Source organism: Colias eurytheme, chromosome 12 (assembly GCF_061535395.1).
Source record: "Colias eurytheme isolate Ceu_HAF_F1 chromosome 12, ilColEury1 Martin Lab GWU primary, whole genome shotgun sequence".
In the NCBI taxonomy this organism is placed as follows: Eukaryota; Metazoa; Arthropoda; class Insecta; order Lepidoptera; family Pieridae; genus Colias; species Colias eurytheme.
In genome coordinates this window covers 1,466,394-1,478,121 of record NC_142991.1, presented here as the reverse complement: position 1 = coordinate 1,478,121, position 11,728 = coordinate 1,466,394, and the positions used below count along the sequence as shown (strand labels likewise).

The 11,728-nt window shown below is 39.5% G+C and overlaps 1 protein-coding gene across 1 annotated transcript in view; it reads right to left on the bottom strand.

Annotated features, from left to right (window-relative positions):
* Window positions 1-2,216: 2,216 nt before the first annotated feature.
* Window positions 2,217-11,728, bottom strand: part of fab1 (1-phosphatidylinositol 3-phosphate 5-kinase fab1) — a 34,406-nt gene continuing 24,894 nt past the window's right edge. The window contains exons 23-34 of the mRNA XM_090107623.1: window positions 11,481-11,600; window positions 11,100-11,156; window positions 10,957-10,989; window positions 10,798-10,880; window positions 10,268-10,398; window positions 9,503-9,614; window positions 8,546-8,681; window positions 7,283-7,390; window positions 7,007-7,126; window positions 4,653-4,841; window positions 4,052-4,207; window positions 2,217-2,547 (exon numbers count right to left, since the gene is read on the bottom strand). Of these exons, the coding sequence (XP_089963749.1) occupies window positions 2,372-2,547; window positions 4,052-4,207; window positions 4,653-4,841; window positions 7,007-7,126; window positions 7,283-7,390; window positions 8,546-8,681; window positions 9,503-9,614; window positions 10,268-10,398; window positions 10,798-10,880; window positions 10,957-10,989; window positions 11,100-11,156; window positions 11,481-11,600 (1,421 nt within the window). The 3' untranslated portion in view covers window positions 2,217-2,371. The remainder of the gene's footprint in view (window positions 2,548-4,051; window positions 4,208-4,652; window positions 4,842-7,006; window positions 7,127-7,282; window positions 7,391-8,545; window positions 8,682-9,502; window positions 9,615-10,267; window positions 10,399-10,797; window positions 10,881-10,956; window positions 10,990-11,099; window positions 11,157-11,480; window positions 11,601-11,728) is intronic.

Genomic DNA, 11,728 nt, shown 5'->3' with positions numbered 1-11,728 from the left:
CCTCCACTCCCATATAAAAAAAGCCGTTATATACGATTGCGATGAAAAAAGTGATTCAAAATAACGTTCTTAATTAGACGATTACTCGAGTTAAAGGTGCCAGAATTTTGAGGAAGCCATATTTTTCTGAAATTTTACTGTTCTTATTAAATTAATCTCATATCAAAGACCATGACGCTCAAAGAGCAAAAATAGTTCACAAGATGTGGTCATAGGAAAAGTGCCAATCATTAATTATAGATTAATATTGGATGGCTGAAAATGTGGCCTTAAAAAGCTCACGGCTCGTGATAGTAACAGAAGGAACACAGCGTAATTCGTGTCGTGGCTAAAATGCTATTCGACATCGACGCGTCGTGGCAACAACGCAAAGCCACAACGATATCTGACACAACAAAGATACTTATCTGAGCGATTTTCCGCTAAATTTAACTACGGACCAAACAAAGTCAATCAATTCTTTCACAGATATGGTTAAGAGTATAAGTATTTGCAACCAGCTTAATATTTTTGTTTTCCTTTTCCTTTACTTACTAATTACTTTTAGTTTTGGTTTTATCACGATTAAACACTTTTATCGTGATAAAACCAAATGTTTTATAACGCGAAAAAAAGAGCGCCAAAAGTGTTTTATCGTCATAAAACCAAAACTTAAAGTTATTACACAAAATACTCTGACAAAGCCCTCGCAAATGCTTTAATATAATTGTTTATGTATAATCATTATACATGTCAAGTAGAAAACGTAAAAGTGTGAAAATTAGAGGTAACTTCGTGATTTTTTTTTAATGATCAAACAGAATCCTTGAAAATATCATCTAGTTTGATATATATTATTTTTTTTAGATTTGGTCTGGAATATTACACGTATCATCTAATAGAAGATTGGTAATTTTGCTTTATACCCACCCTTAAATGAACTAACTTTTTAATGATAAGGGTGCCATGCCATGAGATAGTTAGTACCTACATAATTTAGTATTTTGGGCCTTATGGGTCAGAGCCAGGGTGAGGCAAGTGCGGCAAAATTTATTGCTTTTGGAATTTGGCAAATATGCTAATAAGCTTGATTTTCATGCTTTCTTCTGTCAACATCAAAATCCCTACAAAATTTCACGACATTTCTGTTCGTTTTTGTAGTAAAGTAGGACTGTTTTGTGTTATGTTAATAATGAAAGGAGGTTTAATAGGAGAAAAATAAAAACACAGTTAAAATAAAATTCATTTATTATGCTTAGGGTGTATAAAAATAACATCAGGTGAAAGAACATAACATTTTAAAACTAATGGAATGTAACTAAACGTGCAATAAAATATTAAAATTCAACTTATTGGAAGAACTAAAAACCTTTAATACAGATGTTCGCACACAAACACTTTCCATAAAGCATACATGTAAAATAAATATATAATTTGCGTATATGTACTTAAATAAAGGGTATATAATACTAATTATTATGCTAATTCTTTGAGACTCCAATCAGCTAATACTTACTTAAAGCCAATATTTAAATAAAAAATGAGTTAGATTCAACTATGATTCCTATAAAATATAAAGACTGGTACAGAAACCTTTATTGTATTAATATTATTGCATTTACAAATTTTTCATTTTCACAACTTTAAGACTAAAAAATATGGTAATATCAAATCAGAATAAATCAAACAAATCATCTTAAAACTAGATATGAAAAAAAAAATATTCCTTGTGGTTTTTATTAAGTAGATGGAAGATGAAAAGTTAACAAAACATAAAAAAAAGTTGTGTGGTTTTATGAAACCACGGAAAAGTGAAACTGTTCGAACGGTTCCGAACACTGCTTTGTGTAGCGCATGTCGCGTGACGGTCGGTATACCTACTCGGACGGTAGGTATACCTACTCGGCAGCCGCGATACACGCGACATGCGCTACACAGACCAAAAAGTTTGAGACGATGTAATAAAAGTTTCACTTTAAAAAAATCTAAAAATTAACCGAGCAACAATTTGAAAGCAAATATTTTTTTTAATACATATCATTAATGTGATATCGAGCAACTTTTAATCAAATGTAAGTAATATTTTATATCATAATCGAATGAACATTAGAGCCGATTTTTACCCAAGTAAAATTATTTTTACCCATATAAAATTTCATTTCACATTGTTCGAAACAAAAAACTAACATAATTTGTAATATTGTACAACATAAAGCTTGCAATTTATTTCATTAAAAAAATCATCACTTCATTCTACACCTTCTATATTATTTGATAATCAATAACTGATAAAATATCAAAAATAACAATTTTTTTTGCACAAAAAAATCGATTTTGCTAATTTTTTTTTACATATTTTATACAAAAATCCATATTTCCTGCAAAATTTCTCCTAATTACCAAAAATAAGATCCCAATGGTGAGGACAATGCAGGAAGTATTTGCGAGCGGCCGCACAGAATCTCCTGCGATATTGTTCAGGCGACACCACGGTGGGCTGGCCTGAACCTAAGTTCTTCTTAACTAGATGCTCTAGTTTTTTATCCCAAGTGAACGTGCGGATGTAATCTAGAACATGAAAAACGTATTTTGTAATGGTAGTAATATAACAGATTAATGTTTTAGTGATAAAATTAAGTATTTAAATTTTTTGAAAATCAGACTTGGGGGGATTTAGATTTTTTTAACCCACAAAAATGTAAAGAATAAAACATTTTTTATTAATAGAGTTAGTTTAGTATCTTGAACTATATATTGAACTAGCTTCCGCCCACGACTTGGTACGTGCATCCCCCGTTCCCGCAAGAATTTCGGGAAATCCTTTCTTATATAAAACTCAAAGGTGACTGATATAGTGATCTATCAACGCACAGCCCAAACCACTGGACGTATCGGGCTGAAATTTGGCATGCAGGTAGATGTCATAACGTAGGCGTCCCCTAAGAAAGAATTTTAGAAAATTCATCCCCTAAAAGGGTAAAATAGGGGATGAAAATTTATACCATGAAAATTTATCTTTTCCACGCAAGCGAAGCTAGTATGCTAGTATGCTATAAAGTTCGTATGGTTTCAAAGTATGTTCTGTAATTTATGAGTTTATTTATTATTCATAACAATTTAATAGCACGATGTAGATGAAAACTTTTTTTGATGTAAGCATTTACAAGTGTATAACAATAGTAATACCTTTTTTAGCCACTGATTGAGGACAAAAGTACTTAAAAAATCGTTATTTTTATTCTAAAAAAAATTAATTTAGAAATCATATTTGAATGCTTTAAAACTAAAAATCGAATTCGATAGAACCTTATAAATATCTTAAGCGTGATATAATCAGGATTACTGCCTACTGGTACAAATAGCGCAGATATTCCGATTTCCGCGGCTTTCAATGCAAAGCTCTGAAAGTTCTCTGCTTTCCGAATCGGTGGTAAATGTTAAAAATATGTACCTAATGACGTTTCAAAAGTGCTTCTAGAAGAAGTCTAATTGAATAAATAAATGTTTGAGTCTGAGTTCCAGCAAAGGTTTTATATCGGCCTCATTGCGCGCTTGAATGAGCGATTTTAGCCCGAGAGCTCTATCAAGTCCTAAGAGAGCTTTTACTAATTGTCCTATCATTAAAAGCTCTATCAAATCCTGAGAGAGCTTTTACTTAATGTCCTATCATTAAAAGCTCTATCAAGTCCTGAAAGAGCTTTTACTCAGTGTCCTATCATTAAAAGCTTACCTAGTCCTGAGAGAGCTTTTACTAATTGTCCTATCATTAAAAGCTCTATCAAGTCCTGAGAGAGCTTTTACTAATTGTCCTATCATTAAAAGCTTACCTAGTCCTGAGAGAGCTTTTACTAATTGTCCTATCATTAAAAGCTCTATGAAATCCTGAGAGAGCTTTTACTAATTGTAATATCATTAAAAGCTCTATCAAGCCCTGAGAGAGCTTTTACTTAATGTCCTATCATTAAAAGCTCTACCTAGTACTAGTCGGTAAAATAGATTAAAAAAAAAAACTGAAATCAATGAGACAGTTATATTTATTAGTGGCAATTTTTTTTTTCGTTTTTTCACTCACCTATTATCCCCAAAACGAGCGTATTATCTTGTATCCCCAGCAGCAACGAGTAATCCATCACGTGGTGTTGCGAAAGAAACGCAGTATCCCGCTCCAGGCTACTCCATAGCGTGTTAGCGGTACTTGCCGACACGTAGAGTTGACGGTCCCAGCGTACTGGAACGTTTTTAAATATAGTTTTTGGAGTTTTTTGGACATTGGACAAAAAATCTTAGAGCATTAAAAAGCAAATAATGTTTGAATAGAAATATTTATTTTTATAGCTTTTTTTTGAGAATTTGATATGTCGGATTGCGAATCCGACAAAGAAGGCAGAAGTGATATGTGATTAGAAAACACAAAAAATTGACTTTTTTGACACATATTTTTGCTCGTCTATTATATTTAAGGTTGCTTGACCAAAATTGTTTAAAAACAAACTTTATTAATTTAAAATGTGAGTCAAAACAACTTGTTATTACGTTACGTAAATATTCACATTGTAACCTTGCGACTTCGAACCTTACAATACAATAAATGCGGCGTTCTCTGTCGAAATTTGTTGTGATGGGCGACTTTGAACCTTACCCTTCTTAACTTAAGACTCAAAATCGATACTCACTTGCAAGCAAGTTATCGTCCACTAGCACAGCTTGCCCAGGCGGAGCAGCGGCAGCACCGAGCGCGAGGCGATGCCTTGCCGCACCCTTCAGGTCAAACCGTGCGCACGTGCCGCGCCCGTACCACACGTGCTCCGTCACCAGCACGCCGCTGCCCGCCCCGCCCACGCTGAACACGCCCAGGATGCGCGCTACAACACACTCGCACGTCACACACACTCTACAGGTCGACCCGCGCACGTGCCGCGCCCGTACCACACGTGCTCCGTCACCAGCACGCCGCTGCCCGCCCCGCCCACGCTGAACACGCCCAGGATGCGCGCTACAACACACTCGCACGTCACACACACTCTACAGGTCGACCCGCGCACGTGCCGCGCCCGTACCACACGTGCTCCGTCACCAGCACGCCGCTGCCCGCCCCGCCCACGCTGAACACGCCCAGGATGCGCGCTACAACACACTCGCACGTCACACACACTCTACAGGTCGACCCGCGCACGTGCCGCGCCCGTACCACACGTGCTCCGTCACCAGCACGCCGCTGCCCGCCCCGCCCACGCTGAACACGCCCAGGATGCGCGCTACAACACACTCGCACGTCACACACACTCTACAGGTCGACCCGCGCACGTGCCGCGCCCGTACCACACGTGCTCCGTCACCAGCACGCCGCTGCCCGCCCCGCCCACGCTGAACACGCCCAGGATGCGCGCTACAACACACTCGCACGTCACACACACTCTACAGGTCGACCCGCGCACGTGCCGCGCCCGTACCACACGTGCTCCGTCACCAGCACGCCGCTGCCCGCCCCGCCCACGCTGAACACGCCCAGGATGCGCGCTACAACACACTCGCACGTCACACACACTCTACAGGTCGACCCGCGCACGTGCCGCGCCCGTACCACACGTGCTCCGTCACCAGCACGCCGCTGCCCGCCCCGCCCACGCTGAACACGCCCAGGATGCGCGCTACAACACACTCGCACGTCACACACACTCTACAGGTCGACCCGCGCACGTGCCGCGCCCGTACCACACGTGCTCCGTCACCAGCACGCCGCTGCCCGCCCCGCCCACGCTGAACACGCCCAGGATGCGCGCTACAACACACTCGCACGTCACACACACTCTACAGGTCGACCCGCGCACGTGCCGCGCCCGTACCACACGTGCTCCGTCACCAGCACGCCGCTGCCCGCCCCGCCCACGCTGAACACGCCCAGGATGCGCGCTACAACACACTCGCACGTCACACACACTCTACAGGTCGACCCGCGCACGTGCCGCGCCCGTACCACACGTGCTCCGTCACCAGCACGCCGCTGCCCGCCCCGCCCACGCTGAACACGCCCAGGATGCGCGCTACAACACACTCGCACGTCACACACACTCTACAGGTCGACCCGCGCACGTGCCGCGCCCGTACCACACGTGCTCCGTCACCAGCACGCCGCTGCCCGCCCCGCCCACGCTGAACACGCCCAGGATGCGCGCTACAACACACTCGCACGTCACACACACTCTACAGGTCGACCCGCGCACGTGCCGCGCCCGTACCACACGTGCTCCGTCACCAGCACGCCGCTGCCCGCCCCGCCCACGCTGAACACGCCCAGGATGCGCGCTACAACACACTCGCACGTCACACACACTCTACAGGTCGACCCGCGCACGTGCCGCGCCCGTACCACACGTGCTCCGTCACCAGCACGCCGCTGCCCGCCCCGCCCACGCTGAACACGCCCAGGATGCGCGCTACAACACACTCGCACGTCACACACACTCTACAGGTCGACCCGCGCACGTGCCGCGCCCGTACCACACGTGCTCCGTCACCAGCACGCCGCTGCCCGCCCCGCCCACGTACAATTTGTTGACCACAAACCACTCATACGTCATAACACGTTCAATTTGTTGACCACAAACCACTCATACGTCATAACACGTTCAATTTGTTGACCACAAACCACTCATACGTCATAACACGTTCAATTTGTTGACCACAAACCACTCATACGTCATAACACGTTCAATTTGTTGACCACAAACCACTCATACGTCATAACACGTTCAATTTGTTGGCCACAAACCACTCATACGTCATAACACGTTCAATTTGTTGACCAAAACACACTCATAAGTATTTTGCAGCTATCACTACGCTTTTATTCATGAACATAAAACGGGTTATAATAAAACATAACTTTTTTTAATTATAAGGATTTAAAACTTCAAAGACCAAAATTTATATTTAACAGATACTAGACAGATTCGTTGAAAAAAAAATGCGGTTTTCGTTACATTAAACATTTTAAATAGAAATTATATCTTTTATAAAATAAACTCACCGAGCAAACTGGGCTGCTTATTATTCCTGCAGTTTGTGATATAGTTGAAGTAGTGTGGAGCAAATTCTAGGAACTGTTGCCATTCTGGTTTTGTCATTTCTTTCAGTACATATCTGTCATCTGAAATAGATAGGTTTAGAAATTGAAAAACTATTCTATTTCCTATTGTACGTTGAGAGCAAAAAATAGCCCACAAAATCGAGAATTTGAGACGTGAAAGAAAGAATAATGAAAACTTTCTCATTTATAATATCACATGTAAAGATATGGACTTACCTTTAGTTTTACAGAATGTAGAGCCAGATTTTCCTCCCCTAGTAGCCCAGGGCACACACTGCGCTAACGAACGGATGAAACCTTCCTCTATTTCGCACACACCTTTGTCTGTAAGTGAAATTATATTGTGTTAAATTGATGTTCCATTCCATACATTTCCATGTTGAAATTAATTGAGTATTATGATGAAGGAGCGGTATTAACTATAAACATTGTAGTTTTAGAATTTATTCCGTACAAAATTATACTTTTATTAACTAACACGTGCACTCACTGGTTATTTCAAAATATTGATAGAATTTTTTATGTGCAATTATGTACTCACACGCTTTAACAAGCACACTACAACATACATGAGTGTGACGTGTGAATGTCATGACACGTTCAATTTGCTGACCACTACACACTCATACGTCATGCCACGTTCAATTTGCTGAACTCAACACACTCATACGTCACGCCACGTTCAATTTGCCGACCACAACATACTCATACGTGATTATACGTTCAATTTGCTGACCAAAACGCATCCATACGTCATGTCACGTTCAATTTGCTGACCACAACATACTCATACGTAATTACACGTTTAATTTGCTGACCATAACATTCGCCATGCCACGTTCAATTTGTGGATCACTACACAGTCACACGACATGCCACGTTCAATTTGATGACCAGAACACACTCATACGTCATGCCACGTTCAATTTGCTGACCCAACACACTCATGCGTCATGCCACGTTGAATTTGCTGACCACAACACGCTCATACGTTATGACACGTTCAATTTGCTGATCACAACACACTCATACGTCATGCCACGTTCAATTTGCTGATCACAACACACTCATACGTCATGCTACCTTCAATTTACTGATCATAACATACGAATACGTATTAACACACCCAGTTATTGAGCTGACGTAGCAACGCATGCAGGATACCCGTTACATTTAATGTAAAGATTCAACTTTGCTCAGTATTTACTACAATTACATTGCTATCTTTTGACGTGACAACGTCTTATAATTCGATAGCGCCGGCTGCACGCACGAAAAAACATGACTCATGCGGCGTTACCTCGCTCTGGCCCATCTGAGGCGTTCCATGTAAGGCTTGAAGTGCGAGCGAGAGCGCGGAACGAGCGACAAAGAAGCACAATCGGACGTTGTCACGTTCAACTATCGTCAGTAAACCGACTTTACAGACAACCAAATTTTTTTATTAACACACGTCCTGTGCAATATGAACACACTCACTGTCCCTCTCCTTGTGCGGGTCGCAGCACTTCTCGTCTCTATGCTCAGTGGGGTCCGCAGCGCTGAGCGGCGCGACCAGCATGTGCCGCAGCTTGTGGAACTGTGCCGCGTAGTACACGCGACACACCAGCCCGTCCTAGCCAATAGCAATAAAAATAGACGGGTTGCACTCCGGGAGTGCCGGCAGAAGTGAATACTTGATTATTAACGTTGAGCATGTTTGATATTTTGGAATGGTATCCGTCTTACGCTTTTTCGATCAGGTCACGTGTCCTGACGCGAGTTTAAGATTTTATACCCATTACAGAAAAAGTGCTCAACGCCGCTAAAGAAGTTTTCACTTCAATAATAAATATTTCAGGACAATTTTCACACACGGCACGATCTGATCCTATACTAAGCTTTTTGTGTTATGGAAACCAGATGGCTGATAAACATACATATATAATTTTAAATAAATAATTATAAAGATAATTAACACCCAGACACAGAGCAAACATCTATGTTCATCACACAAATATTTGCCCAGGGTGAGAATCGAATCCACAACCTCTGGCTTGGAAGGCAGGGCCACTACTAACCAAGCCAACCGGTCAGCTCAATATTTGCTATTATCACGTGCTATTGCCCGCGGCACCACCCGCACTTTTACAGCGTAATTGCTATCGTAATGATATATTTCATCCTGGTAAATAGTAGCCATATCTCTAGCCTGCTTACTATTTAAAGACACAAAAAGTATATCATAAAATCACCCCGTTGCAACGTGAATGAAAGACAAACAAAAAATAACACACTTTTGCATTTCACGGACTGACGGACACATCCCTTCTATAAGGTTTCTAGCAATAACTCATTGTAGAACCGTTTTTTATTGTATCACTACACGGATTAACATTCAAAATCTGTTTTAAATAATATTTTAGTATGAAGTACAATGTTATAACTTATACTCACTTTTAACAACACCTCGATGTGATCATTATTTGACTTGGCCTTCGCTTTGTCACCGTCGGTTTTATCTTTGCTAGATGTTAAGTTCTCGTGTTCCTCTTGCTCACTTTGAGTACTAAAAATATCAAAAAGATATTTTATAATACTATCTATAGCTGTTTTAACAATTGATTCTTGAATTTCTATATAAAAAAGGTGAAAAAATTATCAGTTTGATAAAATCGTCGTACCATTATTATACAGGGTGTCCTTCCCAGACATAGTGTACAATGGAACCCACAGTTTATCACGTGCTGATAACATAAAAATACTACACCAGCAGTAAAAAATAGTCGACTTTTTCTTAAACTGTGTGTTTACTTGAAATTATAAACTTGTCATGAACATAATATGGCATAACAATTGCGCAAAGTAAAAAAAATCGCGCATAGTAATCAGTATCTTAAAAAATATACTTTCCATTGACCTTAGTACACAATACCCGTGACACCCTGTATAGTATTATTATTTTAATTTATTGAAGTGAAACTTCTTTATCGGGGTTGGAAAAAAATTTAGTGTAACATTTTTTCGTTACGCGTGACATTTTTCCGTTACGCGCCATCTTTGATTCGACGTATTTCTGTAAAGTTGCATATAGTAAATTATTTTTTGAAAAATTAGGTCAAAAAGAAGTTTCACTTCTTACGTGTGTACACTAGTACACGCACACATTTTTTTATTTACTTATCTACAAACAATTAGATTACATAGATCCATTAGTTATACCTATGCCGTTGACGATGTTGTTGCAAGGTATGCTGATAAGTGACGGACGCAAGTGTGGCCGCTATCACTGAGCCTATTTCACCCGCTTTTACCACCACTGGTACAACCCCGCTTGATATTATCATACCACCCTTGTGGATAAAATATTAAAATAAATATTAATATTGTTCATAATTTGAAATTCGAATACAAATTTTGTGATTGGAAGTATGAAATACATACGCACGTAATTCGAAGTTTGAAATACAAAAATCGTAATTCGGAGTTAGACATACTAAATTCGAAATTCAAAATTTGAAAAACAAAATTCATATTTCGAAGTTTGAAATACAAATTCGTAATTCCAAACCATTTTCCAAACTTAAAATACAAGTTTTGTAATTTGTAGTATGAAATACAAAATTCGTAATTCGAAGCTTGCTACAAAATTCGTAATTTGAAGATTGAAATACAAATATGCAATTTGAAGTTTAAAAAAAAAATTCATGATTCGAAATTAGTATGTAAATATAAACTATATTGGGATATACCTGATTAGACGGTTGATTATTGCTGAGTAGTTGTGACAAAATCTGCTTTACTGTTTTCTTATCACCTTTCTCTTCTTCTTCTTCTGTACGTCAATAAATAAATATTTAAATATTTTTTTGCTATAAACGAATTTATATCAATTTGTAAAAAAGACTTACCACCGTGTTCTTTTTCGGAATCTCTGTTACCATCTGAAAACATATTTTAATGAATATTTTCCTGCAGCAAATAAATAGTCCTCCGAGTATTTAAATGGACGTTTTAATATTTGTATTTCTTATTATAAATATTGCACACTCACCACTTATTTCATTCGACGAATCTCCAGTGGAGTCCTCTGAATCTGTCCTGTCTTCTACTGAAAAGAATATCAAGCATTTTTATTTTAAATCTTAAAAATCAACTATAATTCTGCTATTGCGAAGGAAGTATTATGTTGTAACATTGAGAAGTACGAAGTCAAAATCAATCTGGGATATAACTATCAAAATCTAGAAAGTAATTTTTTTCGTTATAAATGAGATGGAACATGAATATTCATAGCATTATTCGTACGTTCTTTTCGACATAGTCCCAACCGTTTAAGAAATCGATGCACATCAAACATATCAGAAGAAAATCTCAAAAAAGTGCATACACAATAAATCCTATTATTTTTCTAATTACAGAACATTCTGCTCACCATTACTCTCCATTTGCACTTTGCCCTTGGCGGTAAGAGACAGTTTGTCCTGTGCATCCCGCAGCATCTTCTCTCCAGTTATTATGTTATCGTATACGTTCCAGAGTCGACGGACCATGTCTGTTTATTAAAATATGTTATTAAAAATATAATTTCTCTGAAGTGATAAGGCCGCCCCGTTACACATATTAAAGCTGTAACTTTGTGATTTATTATTTACTTTTATATTTTATAAAATAATGTGTGTA